Here is a 24,129-nt window from a genome sequence, read left to right on the forward strand (position 1 = left end):
CATTTTTGCGAGGAGGAGGAGGATACTTGCAGCAGGCCAGACCAGAAGGAGAATCCAGGAGAGAATCTTCCGGCTGCGCATCACATTGTTGGGACAGATTCGTGAGCAGATCTATGACAAGTACAGGATGAATGCAGAAATGATACTAGACTTAATAGCTGAATTGGACCCACTATTGCAGCGCCAAACACGTAGGACCCAGGCAATCCCTACTCATGTCCAGGTGCTATGTAGCCTGCACATGCTTGCGTCTGGTAGCTTCCAGGATATAGTGGCAGAAGCTGGAGGGGTATCACAGAGCTCCCTCTCGCGGTTCTTCAAATCCTTCCTGGCCGCCATGATGACTGTGATCAACAACCACATCACCTTCCCCACAACCCCACAGGAATTGAGCCAAACAAAACAAGACTTCTACCAGCTAGCACAGTTCCCACACGTGATCGGATGCATAGATTGCACCCACGTAGCCATATGTCCCCCTGCCGTAAATGAGTACATATTCCACAACCGGAAAGCATATCACTCAATCAATGTCCAAGCAGTGTGCAATGCTGAGAACATCATCACCGACCTGGTTGCACAATACCCTGGAAGCACTCACGATTCCTACATCTTCCGCCATAGTGGCTTGCACACACGTCTGCTTAGGGGTGAATTTGGCAATGGACACCTGCTAGGTAAGTAGAATACAATACTCATCACTGACTTAGGTAATGGCAATTCATACCTGCCACTAACATATTTGTCATAACTCTGTAGGTGACAGTGCATACGCTGTGAGGCATTACATCTTGACTCCATACCTGAACCCAGCCAGCCCACAACAACAGAGGTACAATGCAGCACACATCAGGACACGTAATGTAATAGAACGGACATTTGGACTGCTCAAGAGTCGCTTTCGCATCCTGCATAAAACTGGAGGAGCAATGCTGTACCAACCGGAAACATGCTGCAGGATTATTGCGGCATGTGCTATGTTGCACAACATTGCAACAAGGAGAGGTATCCCTATTGAGGAATCCGACACAGAGGGCAACCAGCCCCCAGCACAACCACGCCGGGCACATCTTGGGAGTTCTGCCGAGGGACAAAGAAAACATACAGACATCACCCTGCATTATTTCTAAGGTATGTAATAATGACACACAACCCTCCTTTGCATGTGAAGGTAAACTATTTATTAGCACGTCAGGCTGTAGGGGTGTGAAATTGAACAGAGCTGGTGTCCATTGGCACATTAACTGCATGCACTCAAGAGACACACAAAGGACTTGTGATGCAGTCACTAAGATAGTCTTGTACATGGTTACGTCACCATGATGTATTACACCCCTCTGAATAGGTTCAGCGTCTCCTCCCTCTCACACCCAAATGTCTTTCTCCTGCATCTGCATCTGCATCTGCATTCCCGGATGCATCGGGAGGTGCCTGTCTACGGCTACTGCTCCTCCTGACAGTGGTGGGTGGCGCAGTGATGCTGCTGAGGCTGGATGCCTCACTACCCTCTTCCCCTGTAACATTGCCCTGACCACCAGTGCTAGACTGCATCAGTTCTACGGCAGTTGTAATTTGGCCGAGTGCCCTGGACACATCCCCACAACAATGGCCCATATCTATCTGCATTTCTACAGACCGACGTAACAGCTGTGCCACGCTTGCGCAGATCTTGTTGCTGGCCCTGGTATAGCCGCCCATGCAGGTGAGAAACTGGTGATGCCTCCTCCTCTGTGTGGTGTGTCCCTCCTGCATCACTCGCGCCACCTCCAGCAGGGTGTTGTTGGATTCTCTGTGTGCCTCCACTAGTGCAGTAGTGAGCTCCCTCACACTCTCCGCAATTACAGATATGTTTCTGTTCATTTTCTTCATCTGCAGGTTGATGGCTCCCATGTGCCTCGCTTGCACGCGCTGCACCCGCACCATCTGTGACTCCACGCCACCCCACTCCATGGGAGTTCCTGCATCCTGTGCCCAAGTATGGGTTCTTGGCCTGCGTCTTGTTCCTGGACGGACATGTGCCTGCGGTGTTGTTGTATTGCTTGCACTTTGACGGCTTGTACCAGGAGCGGTAACTGATTCCTGTTCTGACTCCATTGGCTGCAGTGGTGTAACTGTGGCCCTGCGTTTTGCTGGTGCCTTGGATTTGGGTGGTGGTGGTGGTGTCACAGGTTTTGACACGGGAGCCTCTTGGTTGACCTGTGTGCTGTCTCCAATTTCACTGTCCTCAGTGTTTACCTCTGCTGCATCTGTGATGTGAAACAGTGCTATGTTATTTTATGTAGTTGCATTAGTTGAGAAACAGTAATAAATCAATACATTCATGTTCTCACTGTCTCTCATCAATGACTGTGCTGCATTTTGGTAGCATTTGGGCTTACTATGTTGGATTCTGACAGGCAATAGGGTTCTACTGACTACAAGTCCCATGATGCATTGTTGTCCCTCTGTGAAATGTGTGCTGGACTATTTCTATTTTGATTTTGCTGGGTGATTCACATTTGGGCACTATCAGTATGTACATTGTTCAGTTGATTGTCATGCATCTTACCTTGTGTGCTACTGGCCGCCCCGGATGTGTCCAGCTGCGTTACTCCCACCACTGCTTCTCGCTCAATTGTGCCCTCAACCATGTCCTCCTGGGGTGTGTTGTCTGGGACTGTAGGGCCTCCTCCTCCAGTCCCCTTCGTCTCCTTCAGCCTTTCTGCTACCCGCTCCTTGGCACGACTGCGCAGGTCGTACCAGCGTCTCTTCAGGTCATCTATGCTGCGGTGTGTGACCCCCACAGCATTCACCTTGTCTCTGATCCTGTTCCAGATCCTTCTTTTATCTGCCTCTGGCACTTTAAGGGAGAGCTTCCCAAATAGCTTCTCGTGATTGTTTGCAACCTCCTCAATGAGGAGGTCAAGTTCACTCTCACTGAACTTGATTTTTCGCTTCCTCCCCACTGCACCCTCCTCTGTAGGTGTTTGGGACATGGCTGTCTCCTCCTGTGAGCAGTCTGCAGTTTGTGTTCTTCTGCTCTCTCTCCCTGCACTCAGCTTCTGCCTCTGTGTTCCTCTGTGCACATGTGGCAGCATGTGCTGATTGACTTACTGGTTGTGATGTCATCAGCCTGCTCCCAATGCGACTCTGTAGTTTTCACGGTCCCGCTAATAGCGAAATCGCTATTAGCGATATCGCTATTAGCGATTTCGCTATTAGCGGGATGGCTAAATGCGTGATTGGAGTTTTTTGGCAATTGCGATTCCGTAACATGGAATCGCTATCATATTTAGCGATTTTTACCGATTCCTTATTACTTCGCTATCCTCATCATGCATAGCCGACAGCGAGTCCTTATTTGCGATTCCTTAATAATCGCAAATAAGGATTCGCTATTTCTTTGCATGATGCATCTGGCCCATAGACCCTTTTAAGACAACAACAACGTGTAATCATCTGGGCCCACAACCAGATGGCAATCTATGCACTAGTGTGTGTCTCTGCAGCCCAACATGCCAAGAACAGATGCATACTGGTAAGTAGCATTTTCCTTTCTCTTTCTGCACCTCTCTTGCCTTTTTCTGCAGTTCGCTCGCCTCTTTCTGCACCTCTTTTGCTTCCTTCTGCACATCTCTTGCCACGTTATGTACCCCTCTTGACTATTTTTGTACCTCTGCACTGCTCTTGCTTCTTTCTGCACCTCTTTTGCAAATTTCTATATCCCTCTTGCCTCTTTCTGCACCCTTGTTCCCTCTGTCTGCACCTTTCCTGCTTGTTTCTGCACCTCTGTTGCCTCTTTCTGCACCTCACTTGCTTGTTTCTGCACCTCTCTTTCATCTTTCTGCACCTTTCATGCCTCTTTCAGCACCTCTGTGGCTTCTTTATGCACTTCTCTCCCTTCTTCTTGCACCCTGCCTTCCTCTTTCTGTACACCTCCTTCCTGTTTGTGCACCTCCTCTACCTCGTTTTGCACCTCTGTTGGTTCTTTCTGCACTGCTCTTGCTTCTTTCTGCACCTCTTTTGCAAATGTCTGCATTCCTCATGCCTCTTTCTGCACCACTCTTCCCTATTTCTCCACCTCTCTTGCTTCTTTCTGTAATTCTCTTGCTTCTTTCTGCACTGCTCTTGCTTCTTTTTGCACCTCTCGTACACATTATGCATTTTTCTTACCTCTTTCTGCACCCCTGTTTCCACTTTCTGTACTTTTCTTGCCTGTTTGTGCACCTCTTTTGCCTCTTTCAGCACCTCTGTTACTTCTTTCTGCATTTCTCTTGCCTCTTTCTGTACCTCTCTTGCCTCTTTAAGCACCTCTGTTGCTTGTTTCTGCACTTCTGTTGCTTCTATCTGTACCCCTCTTGCCTCTTTCTGGTACCCCTTTTGCCTCTTTGTGCAGCTCTCCTGGCTCTTTCTGCACCTCTCTTTTCTTTTTCTGTAGTTCTCTTGCCTCTTTCTGTACCTCTTTTGCTTCTTTCTGCCCTTTTCTTGCCTCTTTCTGTACCACTCTTGATCTCTTTCTGCAACTCTGTTGGTTCTTTCTGCACTGCTCTTGCTTCATTTTGCACCTCTGTTGTAGATTTCTAAATCCCTCTTGCCTATTTCTGTACCCCTTTTCCCTCTTTCTGCACTTCCCTTGCCTCTGTTTGCACATCTTTTCCCTCTTTATGTACCCGTTTGGTCTGTTTCTGCAACTCTCTTGCCTCTTTCTGCAGTTCTCTTGCTTTTTTCTCTACCATCCTTCCTTTTTCTGCACCTCTCATGCCTCTTTCTGTACCTCTCTCGCCTCGTTCTGCACATCTCTTTGTTCTTTCTGCACTTCTCTTGCCTCTTTCTGCACTGCTCTTGCCTCTTTGTGCACCTCTTTTGCTTCTTTCTGCACTTCTCACTCCTCTTTATGTACCCCTCTTGCCTCCTTCTGCACCTCCTGCTTCTTTCTGCACTTCTAGTGCCTCTTTCTGCACTTCTCTTGCTCCATTCTGCACCCCTGTTGTCTCTTTCTGCACCCGTTGCCTCTTTCTGCACTCGTCTTCCCTCTTTCTGCACTTTTCTTGCTTCTTTCTGCACCTCACTTGCTTCTTTCTGCTTCTCTTGCTTCTTTCTGCACCTCTCTTGCGTCATTCCGCATTTCTGTTGCCTCTTTCTGTACTTCACTTGCTTCTTTCTGCACCTCTCTTGCCTCTGTCGGCACGCCTGCTGCTTTTTCTGTACTTCTCTTGCCTCTTTCTGCACCTCTGACATAGAGGTAGTATTAATCCCCATGAACTATTATGTACTAGGGCTTACAGGGGAGGTCATGTCAATCACAGGGATACCCTAGCCCACAGTGTACCCTAGTGTGTGTAGGTGTTTTCACTGTATTCTAAGTGTCTTTCAGCATAGCAGTGTCTCCAGGCCTGGTTAGTCAGAGTTAGTTAAGACCAGTACCAGTCAGCAAAATGTGGTGGCAAAGAATAACTTTGCAACAAGGCCTCTTTTTGCACCTCATTTGGTTCTTTCTGCATATCTCTTGCTTCTTTCTGCACCACATCATCCTGGGGAACAAAGTAAGGGGGAATGAGAGTAAGAGTGAGAAAAAGTGATAGAGCGCCTTTGCATACAAGCCATCATTTTAAAACTGTAAAGTGGGAGATATTTTGAAAAGAATTAGAGCAATGCATTTTTCCCAGTTACTTATATTGAAACAGAGGCAATTTTAGGTGGGAGAAAGCTAAACTAAAGCCATTTTTAGCATGAAAAATCAGAACTCTTTCACCTGAATCTGGTTTATTGGCATGTGAGCATTTGTTGTCTGTAGACGCTGTCAATAACCAAGATTGTTTTAAACAAAAATACCACGACCACCCATCAGAGCAGGAAGTAATGGCCTACTACTTTTGACTGACATAACCGGAATGTGGCAACAAAAACATATTTGTACTGTTTGTCAAGTTTCTCTTTCCTGTACAAAAGGTATGTGTTCTTTCTTGCAGAGATTACACCGAGCCTTAAATACGTCGTTTAATGAGGACAACTTCCAGCAGAAACTGAAGCGACTAGAAAACAGGTAAATAATAGACCTAAGGTAAAAGGGATTTGGTTCATTTGTAGCCATTTATTTATACGCTCCTTCTATTTTACAACTAACACTGCTACTCCAGTTCAAATATGATATATCTAAATATCCTACTCCTACAGGAGGGGTGGGTGGAGGCCATGAGCATCGAGCATAACGTCCCAAGCATGGTGCACAACATCCCAAGCATGGAGCACAACATCCCAATCATGGTGCACAACATCCCAAGCATGGAGCACAACATCCCAATCATGGTGCACAGCATCCCAAGCACGATGCACAGCATCCCAAGCACGGAGCACAGCATCGCAAGCATGGAGCACAGCATCCAAAGCATGGAGCACAATCTCCCAAGCATAGAGCACAACATCCCAAGCATGGTGCACACCATCCCAAGCACGATGCAGGGATCACGTCATTTTGAGGCAATAGGACCAGATGCAGCCATGTAAAAGGTCACAAAACGCCCCACAGGAGTTGCTTATCTTCTTCATAAGAGAATATTAACTAGTTTTATCATTTTTCATCTGTCTTGGTTCTTGCCTGACTCACCGCAAGACCTGATGGCAATATTTGGTTTGGTATCATTTATTGCATTAGGGGCATGTGGGTTCCTGTCTTGCATTGCTAAAGAAGGTTTTGCTAACTATATAGATGTATCCTCCTTTAACCCAAGGGCGCTGTTCAGTGCTTAAGTTTTAAAAACAGACATCAGTGTTGTGGTAGATGAAATAAATGTATCATGCCTTAAATCAATTCAAAAGGTCTTTCTAAAAAATCTTTCAAAAAACGTACTAGCTTAGAGTGGATGGTGGCTGGTGGTTCAGTGCAAAGGAACTGATTGGGAAGCCACTGATTTCTTTTACTTACCGATAATCTTCTTATGCAAATTAGGTCCTGCTCATCTCAGTCATAACGTCATGAGGAGGGTGGTCCTGCCCTCAACATGTACCTACCACACTAGTTCTTTCTTTATGTCCATGAATGGACAAAAGCGCCCACCCTCCCCCTCCCTCCTCCTGGAAGAGCACAAGAGAAAAAGCAAACCACAAGAGAGGGAAGGCAGGGTCATTGACTGGGATGAGGAGGATCTAATCAGTGTAATAAAGATTACCGGTAAGTAAAAGAAATTATTACTCCCTCATACAGTCCTCCTTGTGCCAGTCATAACATCATGAGGAAATCCCAAGCCAGAGACCAAAGGAGGTTTGCACTGATACTTTTATTTATAACAGAAACACATTACTGCAGAGCAGTGGTCAAAACCCCATGACCAAAATTACTAGACATAGAATCGTCTTAATTCAAATGATAATCCTTTTGCAAAAGTATAAAAAGAGGACCAGGTAGTCGCCCTGCAAATTTCTTCAATGGAAACACCACCCGCTGCCAGGATTCCAGAGTGGTGTTGGAAAGGCGGTTGAGTAGTGTGTTGTATCTGTCCAGGTCTAAGAGGACAAGGGCTTCCACTGCTGTTTTAAAATCAGTTTCTGAAAGGATGAGTTTCACGGGTTTTATTTTTTAGAACTGGGAACATGCTTTCTTGGCTTTCCTGATAATGCTTTCTTAGACGGTCAGGGTTGTGTCGAGGGTGATTGCAAGTGATTTTATGATGTCTGATAACTGAGGAGTGAAACCATATAGTTTCATGTCGTAGATCCAAGTTTGCTTGTGGCTGTTTGCACCAGTTGGCAAACAATAGGAACACTGTCTTTGTTGGGTTGAGCATAAGGTATGAACAAAATACAATGAAATACCATAAAAGGACTGTACAATAAATGGACCAAAGTCCCTGTGCTTAAGTCTCCTTGCCTCGAGAAAGACTGTTTCCCATAAAAGCATGCTCTGCAAGGCAACAGACCATCCAACACACCACTCACTCCCTGAATCATTTCTCCAGACTGTTGCTGACCGACAGATGCCAGGCCCTTTCATAACTTGCTTTAAACAAGATCTGGGTTCCCAAAATAGCTAGAAAATTTGAGAGTTTATCAAATCTAACCAATTACATAGGTACCGAGTATGACTTGAAGTTGAAGTCGTTGGCAGCATCTCCAGTGATGTAGTTGATGCTAATGTGAAGCTGTTTATAATGTAGTGCGCATGCATTACTTTAATTCTTTCGACGGTGGGTGAGATCTGTGGTGTTGGAATTGGGGTAGTTTGTTTCTCTTTGTAAATGTTGACACACTGGAGTCTCTTGCTCTGTCAATTTCGGTGATGACGTGTTTTTCTTGTTTTTTCTGAGGTAAGTAGATCTATCTACTGTGGGTTTAGTAGTAGGCCCCATTATAAGTTGGCCAGTCATTGGAAGTGAGGATACTGAGCCTGGAGAAACAGGTTGCAGCAGCTACATCCACCCTAATTACTAGCCACTATGAGTTTCTTGGCCCAGAATGTGAACAGAAACGCTTTGGGTTTTACCAGGTGCCATACCACGCCTGGTCACACTTGCTATCGGTGGGAAGGTGTTCACCGGGGATAGCCCTGCTGTAGACTCCTAATGGGCCCTCAGCTCAGGTTGAGGTAGTTCTGCTAAAATTTGTGTAGAACTTCCGGATAAGATTATTTTTCAAGTCTCTGAGATGTTATTCTCTGTGCAGTATTCAACATTATTCTTTAAATAAAAAGCTTGTGCAAAAGACAAAATCTTCCCTGGTGTACTGAGATATTTAAGGCAGGTTTGTATCAAAGTAGGTACAATGGCCCCTGGCTGATCAAATCTTTTGGTGGGATTATTTCTGTCTTAGAAGTGAAAGCTTCCTACGATATTCTTGCCAAAACACTGCTGCACACAGATATCTCCGTTCAAAGACCGACAAAAAGTACATTTGAACCCGACAGCACCTCACAGACTTCACAGCACTGCTCTCCAGGACTAATTAGCGAGCAGACTGACCTCCTGTCACAGGAGAACACGAACAAGACAACTATTTGCATGCACCAGACGCCTGTGTAATGCCGCTTCTGACTCCATCCTTTCAAGAAATTAATTGTATTTTTATCTGATGAGGTCTGCTCCAACATCACTAAGGGTCGTGAATAGCTGTAAAATCTGCATATTACTTGGATTAATAAAATAAAAGGTAAGTTTAGTTCAAAGAGCCTGTTTTCTCCTTGTCTGGCACCTTATACATAAAATAAGGACCAGTGCCTATTAACTGAAGCCATGCTGTCTGATGGCATCTTACAATAAAGCACAGTGTTTTATTGTGTTAATCTCATCCCTCAAAGCTTTGACAGGACTCATGATAGGTTTCACCTGAACAGCACTTGCGCTGTGCTTGTGAAATCTATTACATTCAATATATCTTAAAAGGGACTTCTCTTGTTTATGGACTGGGTGCTTGCCACTTTACTTTTCCTCTGTTTTATTGGGTGCATTATTTTCTCCTTTCTCTATTTCACGTGGCCCAAGTACTCATTCGCATCTGCTTAGGAGGCTGGAGCATTTTTTTCTTTTTGTTAAGGCTACACAGCTTTTACTGTTTACATTTTGTTATTTTTCCCAGGCTGCATGCATTTAGAGCATGCTTGTGTTTTGTTGTTTTCCCGTCCTGTCGGCAACACATTTCGAACCAGCTTGTTACTATCTTGGCTTCCGACATCTTGCAACTAATTATGTCATTTTTTAGACCATGCATTTATGCCTTTGAACTACTTATCTCGTTTTCTGTACCACACAATCAGTTATATATTGTTGTGGCAGCATCACTAATTTTATGCGTGTTTGCTGACTGTAGATTTTAGTTTATTTAAAAATGATGCCCTCCGATGTCTTTGGATTAATTAGCTCGTTCTTTGAACCACAGATTCTGTAAAATATGTTCATGGCAGCAGCACACATTTAATGCCCGTTTGCTGCCTGTGGGTTTTTTTGCTTTAACTTTGGACCTTTCTTTAATTTATTACATTCGTGCCTCTGCCGCCGTTCAAATAATTATCTCGTTTTTAGGAACATTCACTTTTTGCAATATTGTGATTACAGGAGCTAGCATTTGATGTGTGTTTGCTGCCTGCATGTTCTTGTTTTTTTCCAAATATTTTCCTCCAATGCCTTTAAAGTACTTATCTCGTTCTGTACCACGCATTCTGTGAAATATTGTTGGGGCAGTAGCACCCATTTTAGGAGTGTTGGATGTCTGCATCTTATATTTTTTTCCCCACATTTTTCACTCAGAAGCCTTTAGACTAATTATTTAGGAGCATATTCTCAAGCGCCTTTTGCCACAGGAACGTCTCTTTTTTTTACGTTCCAGTGGCGATAGGGCCAGAGCCCTATTCTCAAGGCAGCGTTAACGCACTTAACATGGCTTAATTCCACGTTAAGTGGCTTAACGCTGCCTTGAGAATAGAGCTCCTTTAACGCTAAACTTAGTGTGAAAGGGGGCATGCAGTGGGTGTAGCAGTGGGCGTTCCACCGCAACACCCATTGAGTTTGACACTACCACCTATTATCAAGGGCGACGATAATAGGTGGCAGCGCCAAACTTAAGACCTAGAAAAATCAGGTCTTAATGTGGCTAAATGACAAGAAAACCTTTATTTCTCCTCGCTTTTGCTTTTTCCATGTGTGCTGCATGTAGCAGCACACATGGAAAAAGCAAACTGGAATTTTGGGTTCGTTAATGTACAGGAAGGGACATCTTCCTGTGCATTAACAAACCTCCCTGCTCGCAGACACCCTTGCGCTCTGGTGCAAGGGTGCCTGTTCTGGCGTTAAGTCGTGAGATATAGCGTCGTCGATGGAGGAAACACCAGGCTGCACCACATTCTTGTGACTAGGGTGCAGCCTGGCGTTTCCGAAGTGGCGGTGAGAGGCGTTAAACCAAGGAGGCTAACGCCTCTCACCGCCACTTCTTTGTGAATATCCCCCTTAGTTTTGTGTACCATGCATTCTGTCAAATATTGTCATGCCAGCAGCACACATTTTATGCATATTTGCTGTCTGCATGTCTTTGCTTTGTCTTTGGCCTTTTCTAAAATATATTACATTCTTGCCTCACACGCCTTCCAAAAATTGTTCTTGTTTTTGGCACCATGCAACTTGTGAAAAATTGTTGTCACAGCAGCACACATTTTATGCATGTGTTTGGCCGGTGAAGTCCATATTTAAAAGGGCTTTTTGGGCAAACCTGCAATGTAACAGGCATTATTATTTCACAGTGTGTTTACCAATCAACCACTCAGCCTTCAAAGGATTTCATTGTCTTCTTTTATTTCAGACTTTAGATGTTGTTAATTTGCTGTTGTTGTGTTTATAATAAAACAAGTAAAAACACAATATATTGCCTTTCCTAAAAAGCAAGTCCTAACACTTCAACACAGTTTTAATCACCTATATTGCACAACTACTTACCAAACTACAGTTTACAACAAAAACAAATTATTATTAATCACATAGGCGAAATCTAATGCATTTAGCAATGCTTGTTACACTTGGTACGACAGTGTCTCTATACTTCATCGCATTTCAGATAGGAGAGGCTGCCAATACATCATGTAATGGGATTCAATACATCGAGCTTGGGAGGATTAAAAGGCTGATTCAGCCAGGATTCATATCTGTGACCTGCCGGTTGTGTACAGATTTCAGCAGTGAATGCTTAAATGATGGAGCTATTAAGGAATTAGTGTGTTGTCTGGTCAGCGTTAAACAGTGATCCACGTCTATAGATACATTCGGTATTCATTAGTAGCCAGCTTATATTTACAGCAGGGATCTCCCACCTTTCAAAAGTGAGAGCTGCTTCTGATCAATGAAAACCAGTAAAAGGCTTAAATAAATCTACATAAAAGCCAAGCAGCTTAAAAGCCTTCCCCACAGCACCCACCCCCAGTGCTGCGGGCCCACAGCATAGTGGTACATGGGATATATAATGAAAGAGATACCTGTGAGTGTCTGCAGCAGGTTTGTGGTCAGTTTCTCATATAATACTTGGGGTGACATTGTTCTCATTATGGAAGTGAGGGCCCGAAACACTTTCATTATATGGCTGGCCAGTGGGGTAACAAAACTTGAGGGGGCCCCCCTGCAAGGTACATCCAGGGCCCCCCCCTCACGCCAGTCCCTGTCAGGAGCTCTCAGGCCAGAGTCCCGCCACCCAGGACTGTGCCGGAGGGGGTCCCCTGGAGCTTGGGGTTCCCTGCACTAAGGGATCTGTGGGGGCTATCATTGCGCCACTGATATGGGTGCAACTTTGGTACCATGTGTAGAACAAAGTCAGCTTGAGATGAGTAGAGGAAGTTACTTCTGTTAAGGTGAATCATTGTCAATAAACTTCCTTTTCTAGACCTTTTGTAGCCAACAGAAGCGAGATAGATGGGAAGTGAGCATGATGAGTTCCTTGAAAGACATTTCAAGCAGCAGAACAACAAGGGCTTGTTTCCATTTTTAAGGTCCTAAGGCAGAACTTAATGCTAATTTTCTAAAGTGTTGCGTTTGCTGGACGCAACGCAGTGCAAAAGATAGAGCTGCCTTCTGGCAGAATCAATTCCCAAGCTGAAAACTCAAAAAAGTTCCCCCAAGATGGCCACCATTACCCATGATCCACCATAAAAGGGAGGAAACATACAAATCACTTCCTGTAACATACCACGCCACATGAGACAAGAAAGACAGGAAACAGTCAACCGCCAAGCCCGGGTGGGAGGGCGGGACTCAGGACTGCATCTAGGAAGACCAGGACTCGGAGTAATGAAGATTACTGGTAAGTAACCGGGGTATTATAGTGAACAAAGATCTCGTGCCTGGTTACAAGGTTCCTACTGACAGCTGCCACAATACTGTCTGTCAGATGCAAAATGTGAGCCAGGCAAGGGTCAAGGGCGTCTTGCTCGAGTAATCAAGATGGTGGTTTCTACAAAGAGTTGTGTTTTCCGCGAGGGACACTGAGTTTAAAGAAGACAACGCAGACACTGAGCTCAGAGCAGGCACAGCTAAACGTGAAAGCAAAGAAAGAGCTGTCTATGGGTTTTTTCTCTACAGAACAATGTACATAATTCAATTCTGCAAAGGTGACGAGAAACAAAACGCTCCTGCATAAACCGGAGCAGATTTTTGTTAATGGTGTTATTTACTTATAAACAATTAGTTTGAAAAGACCACATTTGAAAAGATAAGACATACACTTGATAATTTTACTGAAAATACTAAAAAGGAAGATGGACGCATTCCTTTTTTAAACCAACACCCTATGGAGAGAACGTGTAGAGATAATAAAACAGGTGTTAAATCAAACCAGAGAACTTTATTCGCTTAGTGGCTTAAAAAAACGAAAATGTAAGGCAATTCCAAATCTAATGCAATGGGGTGTTGGCGTGTACATGGACAACAAGTATAATGTCATGGAAATGTTAACTCTATTTCTGCATACTTTTAAATAGAAACTGCGGGCTCCATCAGTGCCTAGCAGGGCGTCCTGGCAGGCTAGAAGCCTGTCTCATTTGTCTGTGAGTCAAAATGGCCATTGCCATTTAGTGATATAAAACCACCCCAAACAAATACATTGGGTGTTCTGTTGATTGAAGGAAGGCATGGTCGGCAATTTGTAATGGCATCCAAATAATGACAAGAATGGATTGCATGACTTAAACTGAGTGGAAAAAACGGCAAATGCTATGTTCAATTTCAATGATATCTAAAAGAATTCAAAGGTGCTCGAGGTCTAAAAAAAATAATAATCGGTTGCTTATCTTTCTAAATAAGTAGTAACTGATTTTATGTGTGCAAGTCGGTGTGAAAATTCAGAGTGAACTTAGAAATGTGTTTTTCAAGGTGGTTATGAAATATATTTGTCTAACGGTTTACATTTTTTTAAGTGTACACTTACAGGCACTCTTCACCAATACAGATTAAAATTGCTGATAAATAAAAAAACTTCTTTAAAGTAATGGCAAAGCCAATAAGTCAGACATGCATTTTCAGTTCTAGGCAAACCTATTGCCTTTGCCTTTCCTTGATATTTTACTGGAGGATTGCTAGAGGGCCTCGGCCAGTGCTTAATATGAGCTGGTGGTCAGCTGCCACATGGTGACATTGTTTCTGAAATGTAAAGATGAGCAGAACAACAGTTAAAAACAACTAATACCTGACACCCAAGCCATTCTTATAGCTTTAGGGGCCTCAAACATTTTGAATTGTCACACTTGTAGCGGTGTGATGGTTAGTAGCTGTGTAAATACTGCTTTTGGCAGTGCTGTCAGTGGCAATGTGTGGTGCAAGCTGCGGTGGCCTCTTGACAAGGGCCCTTGCAATTATGTTTTATACAAATTAAGCAGTGCTCGGGATAGCATGGGGTCTTGCTGCAGGCAAGGCTGGCCTTCTCCACTGGATCACATGCACATCGAGACAGGTCATGTGGGTGGACATGCCGGAGGAGTGGTGGCCTGTCACAGACCTGTAACAGAACCACCACTGTTAACTACAGAATTCTCTGACCCAATACTTGACCCTGAGAGGTTTGAGAGTGCTATTGGTAGTGTGTGATTGATGGTTGGTTAGGGGTGGGAGAGTGCTGTCAATATCGTGATAGCTACTCTGTTGGGGTTTGAGAATGGTTCTGATATTGAGTCTGAAGGGTGTGAGCGTTATCATTTTTATGTAACTGCTAATCTGTGAGGGGCGTGAGTTCAGTTGGTACTTTGTGACATTTAGCCTGTGAGGGTGCGAGAGTGCTCTTGGCAGTATGTGACAACCTCTCTGTGATAGGTGCGAAAGTGCTTCCATTTGACTACTTTGTGAGTGGTGTGTGAGTGCTGTTGGTAGTGTGAGACTGCTATTCAGTGAGGGGTGTGAGAGTTGTTAGGAGTGTATGGCTGCTAGCTTTTGAAGCGTGTGAAAGTGAGCAGTGTTGGATGGAAAGTCTGTGAAGAGTATTAGAGCTTTTCCAATGGTGTGTAAAGCTAGTGTGTGAGGGGTGTAAGTGCTTCCATTAGTGTGTGACTGATAGAGCGCGCAGGTCACCCAACCAACAATATTTACCATATATGTATCGGGCCCATACAACTTCAGTTGATCATATACATTAATCGGGTGACCTTACACTCTACTACCAGTAACCCAGTTCCTTCCTATATATTTCTATTGCACCCGACTTACCAATCCACCGTTACGGGTACCTAATGACCACGATGAATCAGGGAGCTAGCTGTGAAGAAAAAGGCAAACAAAGCAAAATTCCAACTTTATATTCTTCTGTATTTTATAAAAACCACAGACTACGGGGAAGTTTTAAAGATTTCATCTAGATTTCAGATTCGGAAAGCATGAGGTTTATTACAAGTAAACAGTCAATAACCAAGATAATAAAGAGCACGTATCCATATAGAAAATAGATCAAGTTAATCATTTATGCGTCTAAGGAGAATTATGAACAGGGAACTGCTTAAGCAGAAATCTCAGAGTTAGTCTTTGACTGGGAATAACTAAACACGGGAAAGATTTACAAGATACTATAATGTCACAAGTGAAAACCGATACCTTGGATAAATGGAAATGGAAAAGAACTTTGAACTTTGAATTATGAGAGCTCTAAAATAACATATACCTATAGGAGGGGAAGAAATGGAACATACTAGAATTTCAGAACCCACATTGAGTCAGCTTAAAGGTAAAGAATCAAACACATCTATATTTCATGAATGGTATCGAGAAAAAGGTACTTAAGGAAGGGGAAAAATAGGAAAATGCTAGATAACAACAATAACGTATGAGCTTTTCATTTAGTAGGTTTGCGAAAAGCATGGAAATCCATGGAACGCCTCCCTTATGCAGAGTAAGGTGATGCAACAATTTGGCTATGTTTCCTTACAACAGATTTATGAAGCCATACAAAGATACACAATGTGACTTTGCGTTCCTTCATAAATCTGATTTAGAGGCATGTACCACTTTGCGTGGTGCAACGATGATGCAAGTCTCTCATAAATATGCCCCTTAAAGTGCTGGAACAAAAATGTAGTAGGAGGATAGAAGGAAAATTGTGGAAAATTTATTAAATGTCAGACCTGGGGAACTTTTATTGAGATGACAGTTGTTCTCTAATCCGATGACATATGAGCAGCATTTCAAGTACCTTTAAAAAGACTTGCTACCTCCCAAGGCAGAAGGGAAATCACCCAGAAATGATCATGAACTTTCTTTACCAGAATGCAATGGGGAAATTTCGCTGAGGTCCCAGCATTGTGCTTCCCCACCTCCTGCATGAGGTCCAATCAAGGCATTCTTGCAGTAAAAGTGCCTGCGTTTGTGCTAGGCAGCACACTGCACGAGCGCTTGGAGAGAGCAGGAGTGTGCCCTATCTTAGTAAGGATGTCTGTGTTACCGGCAGGCAAATGACTCATTCTATGCATGATGCATCACACATACAAAGAGGAAGTAACGCAGAGAAATAAACATATTTCTCCTCGTAACATCTCAATGTGGTAGCAAACTCAGGTTTACTATTTTTAGTAAATCTGCGTTTGCATTAAATTCCCTGGGTAGACTTATGGGAACGCCCATTCTTCACCAGTTGAACGGCCACCACTACAAAATGCACAAGCAGCAGCATTGCATTACATTTCTTAACCAAATCACTCAAAGAAGAGCAAATAGCCTCTTGTGTGGCTTTATAGGTCCCCTTTAAGGACATGCATTGCCTTACACCAACTTGCGTCATACAAGGACAACGCAATTTCTCAATAAATCTAGGTATAAATCCAGAGCTATTTATTTAGCCAAAGCATATTGGGGCATATTACCAACAAATAGCGATATTTATCGCTAAGTAGGGTTAGCGGCAATATTTTTATCGCTGCGCATCACCGGTTTTTATCACTGAGATAACTTGCTATTAGCAAGGTTTATCTCAAAAGCGATAAAAATCAGGCGAAATGCGTGAATATCGCTGAGAATACAGCGATATTGACGCATTAGCGACAAAATGCTCTTAGCCATGTTATCCACCTCCCATTGGATAACATGGCTAAGAACTGGTCTGAGCAGGCGTTGGATTTTGGCGATAGCGGGAATATTTCCATCGCTACGCCTGCCTTGCTAATAGGCGATAGCGATGTTAGCGACTGCTTTCAGTCGCTTACAGGTTGGGTACGCCCACTTTGCAAGTCATTAGCGATAAACATCGCTGACATGCAAAGCGGGCCCCAAACCGCTTGCTATCGCCTAAAAGCTGTCGCTAAGCGACAGATTGCTAATAAGGCGATGATATCGCCGCTTAGCGGCCGAAAACGGCCACTAAAGCGGCGATAATGTCATTTCGCCAGGCTTGGTATTAATATGCCCCACTATTTCAAGGGCTCAACTTCTCTGCTAGAAAGGCAATTGCTGATTAGCGTCCACACATGGCTTTTTCTGCAGTGTGCTGTACGTTTTTAATTTGTTAATTCATTCACTATAACTGGAATAACTCCAGGTATAACCTTTAGGTCTATCTAAAACTACTCTATATCCCAACTTTCACAAGTACAAAAACTATAGTGCAATGCCAAGAAATTATGCACATCAGCTCGTACATGCCTGATTTTAGTGATTGAAGTTAGGAAATTGTGACGTACCTTGACCTTTCATGTGGTGTGTATGCCCATATGTATTTTCTGTAAGTGCAAAAACCACACAAAGGAGCATATGAAATACCATTGTGAGTCCCACGGAACACCTTACAACGGTGACCCCAGCAATTGCAATAACGATGTCACTGTCAATAACACTCACTGGGAGTAGAGGGCAGTACTGACACCATAAACAAACTTTATTTAGCCACTAAACTGACTAAAAAACTGTGTGGGGAATGGCATTCGCGTCACCCAATTATAATTTATTCAGCACAGTTGCAGTAAAGGCAACTTTAATCCACTGATTTGTGCCTTGAATTTGCATAGGTTTGTTCCTCTGTCAAGGAAGGCGCACCCTGGGCTCACAGTGTCTGGGAGCACTCGCTTTCTGGACTCTGTTGCGAAAGGGCCCAGTCAGCGAAACATGCATCGAGGGGCCAGAGCCATAACCCAGCTGAGAACCCAGCTACCCGGTATGGGCAGCTACTCTTATCCCAGCTGCCCTTGTCTCTTACATTACTTCCATCTTTCAATCCATTTGCTTCTGCCACTTTTATCTCTCTCTCTTTCTCTCTCTATCGCTCTGCCATTATTCCTTCTTCCTTTTTTTAATTCTTCTTTCCCCTCTCTCAATATCTGACTTCCTCTCTCTCTCTCTCTCTCTGTATCAAACTGGAACAGTATTTTAGGGAAATGCAACTTCTGATAAAGACTTCTAACTGCAGATTCCTCACCTTTTGAATGTTCACCCAGTGTCAGACAGAATTCGAAAATGTTTTTCAGCAGTACCTTTGTGCATCGGTAGGTGGCACTGTGCAACTCCCCGCTGATGCCGTTCTGCTCTGGAATTTGTATGTGGAGTGTATAAAGGTGCCACTCCTGTGTCCTGATGTCAGTTCCTTTTTATCTGTCTAACCGGCGAGAAGTGGAGGAAGCTCCTTCTCCCACATTGTAGCAAAGACTTGGAACAGCCTCCCCACACAACCACGAACCATGACCTCGCTTCTGGAATTCCGAAGGGCCTCAAGACCTGGCTGCTTGAATGAGCCTCTGGGACCTGCATGAGCCTGGATATCCTGGCGGGTGATTTGCCAAGCTTTACAAATCCTGATTTATTGATTGATTGATCCATGCCACCAGATGCTAGTTTAGAGCTAACTATCATCACTTGTGACACTATATCTCACAAAATGTAGTTTGTGTGCAAGGAAAATGTCACCTCTCAAAAGAGCAAGGACTGTCGCAAACACATTTCTGTGATAGCGTTTGCCTGAGGTGTCTGGGGTCGAGCTGCGACTTGTAAGTCCTGCAGTGACTGCACGTTGATGAACCCGAATGCCATCGGAGACCGCAAGGCAGAACTCTATGTCACCAAGCACCAGGAGTCCTGCAATGAGACTGGTCCAAATCGAAGGACCTGTTCCAGTCCCATTCCCAGGCCAGAAGTCAAAGGAGTTGTTTCCAAGGTTGGTTGTGGCCTCGCTCCAAGGCTTTGGGTCAAATAAAAAACATAGAAAATCAAAGTGGTACTCAGCCCCCTCCCACCTCTCACCTTCAACTGAGAAGGAGCAAGGGTGTCATCATTCCTTTCGATCTCGCTCCGAAACTCAGTCGCCCTTGAAGCCCATTCCACAATTTGTCCCAGCACAACCTGAATTTTTGGGGCTATCTGCGGCACCAAGGCAGATCAAAGAGATCAGGGAGGCTGTGCTCTGACGCTTTGGATCCTTACTGACTCCCTCTGGCTCACCAAAGGTCCCAAGGAGCCGAAAGGATCTCCACCTGGAGTACCACCAGTGGGATTACTCTTTGCACCAGCTGGACCCAGGAAATCCACCACCAGGCCTCCCCTGGCACTATACCGCCACGCCTACCACGCTCCACGCCTGTTCTCAGAGCCTCGACACTGTTGCAGACTCCATCAATGCTGGAGAATGAGCTACCCATTATGCTATCTGACTATGAGTCAGCACCACTACAACCTCGAACAAGGCTGGGCACGCTTTACATCGAAGCACTACCACCCGCTCTTTATTTCACTCTTCCACGAAAAAGAACACGTATTTGGTATGGATTCAGACAAAGAATATAATGCGGGTAATGAGATAGCACAACTAAATATAAAGATAATTTGTATGATGATCTTCAAGAAGCCAGTGGCCTTGACACATCCCCTGAGTCAGAACTCCTCTCGTCCTCAGGCCCTGCCATTGAGGAAAGTACATCTTACATTATGGTCATGCGTATGGCAGACAAATTTCTTGACCACCAGATTCCTCACCTCCTGCTCACCACCTTAGAGTTCAAAACCAATGTTTTGACAGAAGTGCTCCAACCTGAGCAACCATCTACTGAGCCTCTCCTTCCCTTCAATGAGGCACTTATAAATACTTTCTTAGGGATCTAGGCCAAATCTTGCACTTAACCCAGAGTCAGTTGCCAAATTGCGAGATGCCACTGCCCACCATGGGCGACCATGCATTCCTGTCTCAGCACCTCTCCTCTGAAACCTTGGTAGTGTGGGTAGCTACCATTTGGACAAACCAAAATACCATTTGGATTACTCTCCCAATAGGGAGTCAAAACAAATAGAAACCTTTGAGAAGAAGGTATTTTTCCCACCAGTTTTACTCTCAAGATCTTGAATGCTAGTTCCTTGCTGTGTCGCCATTCCCACGTTCTATGGGATTCAGTGGCTCAAGTCCTTTCAGGTCTCTCAGGAGATCTCTGACCTGTCCTAATCCGAGCCATGCAGGATGTTGGGGATGGGGCCAAGTTCACAATTTGTTGTTGCATGGCCCCACCAATTCCATCGGGTGAGCCATTAGCCCCAGCGCCGCCATTTTCCACCACGCCTGGCTGTTGAAGGCAAGCTTGCCCCAGGCATGAGTCAACTACCTTCAGACTAAGGTGATTCTCCTGTCATCTTTAGAGTTCACTATCAAAGCCACACCTGACTCTTTCTCAGATGCTCCCCTTCATCAGCGCAATTCTGGACATGATTTATTTAATACCTTTCCCCCAGAAAGGGGAGTCCAGGACATTTAGGCTATGAAACCAGTCTTTCAGCATCTGTCCTTGATCTCAGGGGGGTCAACTCTGAGGCTGCTGGGACTCATGACTTGCTGCATCCTGCTGGTCAAGCATGCCAGGTGGCATTTGCAAGCTTTGCAGCAGAATCCGAAGTCTCAATCTCAAGGGGACCTCTCTGACCACATCCACATTTTTGAGGGGAGAGGGGACTGCAAAAGATCTGCAGTAGTGGCTATTGGTCCAGAATTCGACCAACAGCGGGTCCCCCCACCTACCCCATCAAGAGCTGACCATGGGGACCAATGCAACACTTCTGATTTGGAGAAGCCCCTTGAGAGAGGTGGAGGTTCAAGATCTCTTGTATATGGAGGAGGCCACTCTTCACATCAACCTCCTGGAGCTCTGGGCCATCCCCTTGACATTGAAAGCCATCCATCCATCAAAGAGATGCTAGTGCAGGTGCTCATGGACGACCCCACCACCATATGGTACTGCAACAAACAGGGAGGTGTAGGGTCCTGGGCTCTATATCACATGGCACTATGGCCCACATGCATCATTGTGTCTTTTTGCATTTCTTAATTTGCGAAAAATAAGGAATCGCAAATTAAGAAATGCAAAATGATATGCATCAATATTTTCGGTATTCTTGTGGGATTCGGTAAAAAGCGCATTTTTTACCGAATCCCAAAGAAATACAGATTTCTTAACTTAATTTTCGCAATTCCCATTGATTCCTATGGGCCAAAAGGCCCATAGGAGTCAATGGAAATTGCGAGTGGCACTTAGAAAATTTCATGGGTGCAGGGGGGGTCCAAAGGACCCCCCCATGCACCCCTGAAATGTACTTTTCAGCATAAGTTACATACACACATGTCCTAAGGACATGTGTGTGTGTAACTTTACAGTTTAAAAAATGCATTTTTGTGCATATTTAATCAATTTCGCAATTTACCACGAAGTTGAACTTCGTGGTAATTTGCACTTCCAATTTTAAAAACCGCATATTTTTCTATAATGATGCATAGCATTTAAGAAATCGCACAATTGCGATTTCTTAAATGCTAATGCAATTTTAGAAATCGTAAAAAAGATGCGACTTCTAAAATGGCATGATGCATCCCAACAAGCACTTTTGCATTCGCAAACGGCCGATTTTAAGGAATCGCACCGTCTGCGACTGCAAAAATGCTTGATGCATGTGGGCCCAAGTCTCTGGAAATGCCTGAACCATCAAGGGATGTTCTGGGTGGTGAACTACCTAGCGGACAAACTCAGCTGGTGCCACCTTGCTAATCAGTAGTGACCTGGATGTGGTGCAAGGTCTCTTTCATAAATAGGGAGGTCCCTGGGTCGATCTGCATGCCTCAGCCAAGAACGCGCAATGTCAGCAGTTCTGCGCATTGGAGTTTGCAACCTGTCTTCTTATCTAGGAGACTCGTTCCACCTAGAGTGGAACTTGGGACTCCATGTACCTTCCTACCTGTACCTCTTCTAGCCCGAATTCTGATGTAGATCTGGACCAACCCGGTACAAGTCATCCTAGTGGCCTCAAATTTGGTATATAGAGCTCCTGGGTTTGAGCATCTGTCCTCCGATCAGGCTTCCCCTCTGGGAGGACCGGCTATTGCAGCAACAAGGCAGGCCTTCAAAATCCTCACCTTCATGCATGGAGATTGAGAGGCGATAACTGTACACCTTCGACCTTCCTCTGGAGGAGGTTGATGTCATCTTGGCAGCCAAGTGTCTCTCGTCAAAAACCGTATAAACTTGATGTTGTGACAGATTTGTGATTTGGTACAGCACACACCAGATTGACCCCCTCCAGTCTAATTTATCTGATGTTCAGTTGTCGATTTGGCTCTAGCCCAGTAAGGCTCTACTTTGGGCACAGTTAAAGGGTTCCTTTCAGCTCTTTCAGATGTTACACAGTTGCTGGACCGTACTCAGGATCTGATTCACAAAGGTGATTTACACTTTCATGTGTGTTTACGATTGTTTGCTATTCACAAAGGGATTTATGAGTAGTATCTTTTTATATGTGGAGACTCCACACTTAAAAATACTACTCATAAATCCCTTTGTGATTAGCAATTGTGAACTTAAGTGAAAGTGTAAGTTTGCATTTGGAATCAGTCCCTCATTGTTTAAAGCCTCCGTTATGATGCGCTTTTTGAAAGGCCTGCAACAGTTGTTTCCTCCTACTCCTTTTCTCATGCAGTAGTCATCTTCACGTATTTGATGTGCACTGGTCTACAGCCACTTCACAGCTGTCCTTTGCAACTCCTCATCCTTCCTCGTTGCCATCACTTCACCGTGGCAAGTGAGTGAACATCAGGCTGTTTGCATTTTTTTCTGCAGTCCTGCCTTCCCCTTTGACTTTATTCTAGCTTTACTCCAATATCCATTTACACTTCGATTAAAATATGTGTGGGATAATACCAATTTTGTTCTCTACCGATAGAAAATAGATCTATTACCCACCCACCCTCCCCAATTTGTAGTAGGCATTGGGAGGCGAGCAGCACTAACAAAAATCGACACCCATCTTGATTTTTCCCTCTGATCCCTGAACCCTTGCTGTTTACTGTACCACAAGCCTCTTTTTTTCTTTCATTCTTCCTTCCTGCATTTCTTTCCTCTTTCTTATTTCCTTCCTCTCTTCCTTGTCAGATGACTTCCAGAATTAAGGTTACCTGGTGAATCAGCAGTACAGTCACACAGGCCCTGCTGTGCCAAAAAAGGAGTCATAATTACCAGATGCATAGCACAACCCCCTCGCCCCCAACCCTTTAAGAGTGTCCCCATTTGATCTAAGGCCAATGAATATCTGTGAGATATGGGAGACTCAGGGGTTGCTTATCACATTCTGCTGCTGGGGGGGGGTGTTCCATCATTATGCATTACGTCACTGGTAAGTACTCAAGATTGGCAGGGCACGGTACCCCTCATACTGTGCTTGCATGTTACTCAGGACAGCTTATGTGCCCCATATTACTTAATATTTGCCCTAGAAAGCATTGCCCACTGTGAATCCCTATGCCATGTATCTGTAGGTAGTTCCTAGGTAAATGCTACCACTGTAGCCAGTATGTCTATAGTCTTGGCTTTCTGTTAACAGCGTAATCCCTTCTGGGTGCCGTAGTGTTGGTTTAGAATGAAGAAGATTATGTTTTATTTTAAATTCACTTTGTAACAGTGACATTAACAAAACTACCTAATCTCCATGATAGCTGAACAGTTTGTATGCTAATTTTAACCTCAGTCAATGAAAAGTACAATAGCATAGCTCTGTGAAGTAAATACTACAGACTTACTCAAAATGGCTGCAAATATTGACCAGGACACATGCATTCTGGTTGAATAAAGATTGAGCGTAGACAGTATCTCATCGCTTCTATTGGCTCCGTATAGTAAGAAGTGTGCATTATTCCTCGGAGCATGTTTCCAATTTGCGGATGTGCGACACAAAACCCCAGAGGAAGCCAACAGGTCCTGCTTATATGAAAATG

General features: G+C 44.3%; 1 protein-coding gene across 1 annotated transcript in view; it reads left to right on the top strand.

Moving 5' to 3' along the window:
* The window catches only part of GRIN3A (glutamate ionotropic receptor NMDA type subunit 3A), a 610,101-nt gene that overhangs the window by 577,638 nt on the left and 8,334 nt on the right, over window positions 1-24,129 (top strand). Inside the window, exon 8 of the mRNA XM_078677625.1 lies at window positions 5,949-6,022. Within this exon, the coding sequence (XP_078533751.1) occupies window positions 5,949-6,022 (74 nt within the window). The remainder of the gene's footprint in view (window positions 1-5,948; window positions 6,023-24,129) is intronic.

The sequence above is a fragment of the Lissotriton helveticus genome, chromosome 2_1, assembly GCF_964261635.1.
Source record: "Lissotriton helveticus chromosome 2_1, aLisHel1.1, whole genome shotgun sequence".
NCBI lineage: Eukaryota > Metazoa > Chordata > Amphibia > Caudata > Salamandridae > Lissotriton > Lissotriton helveticus.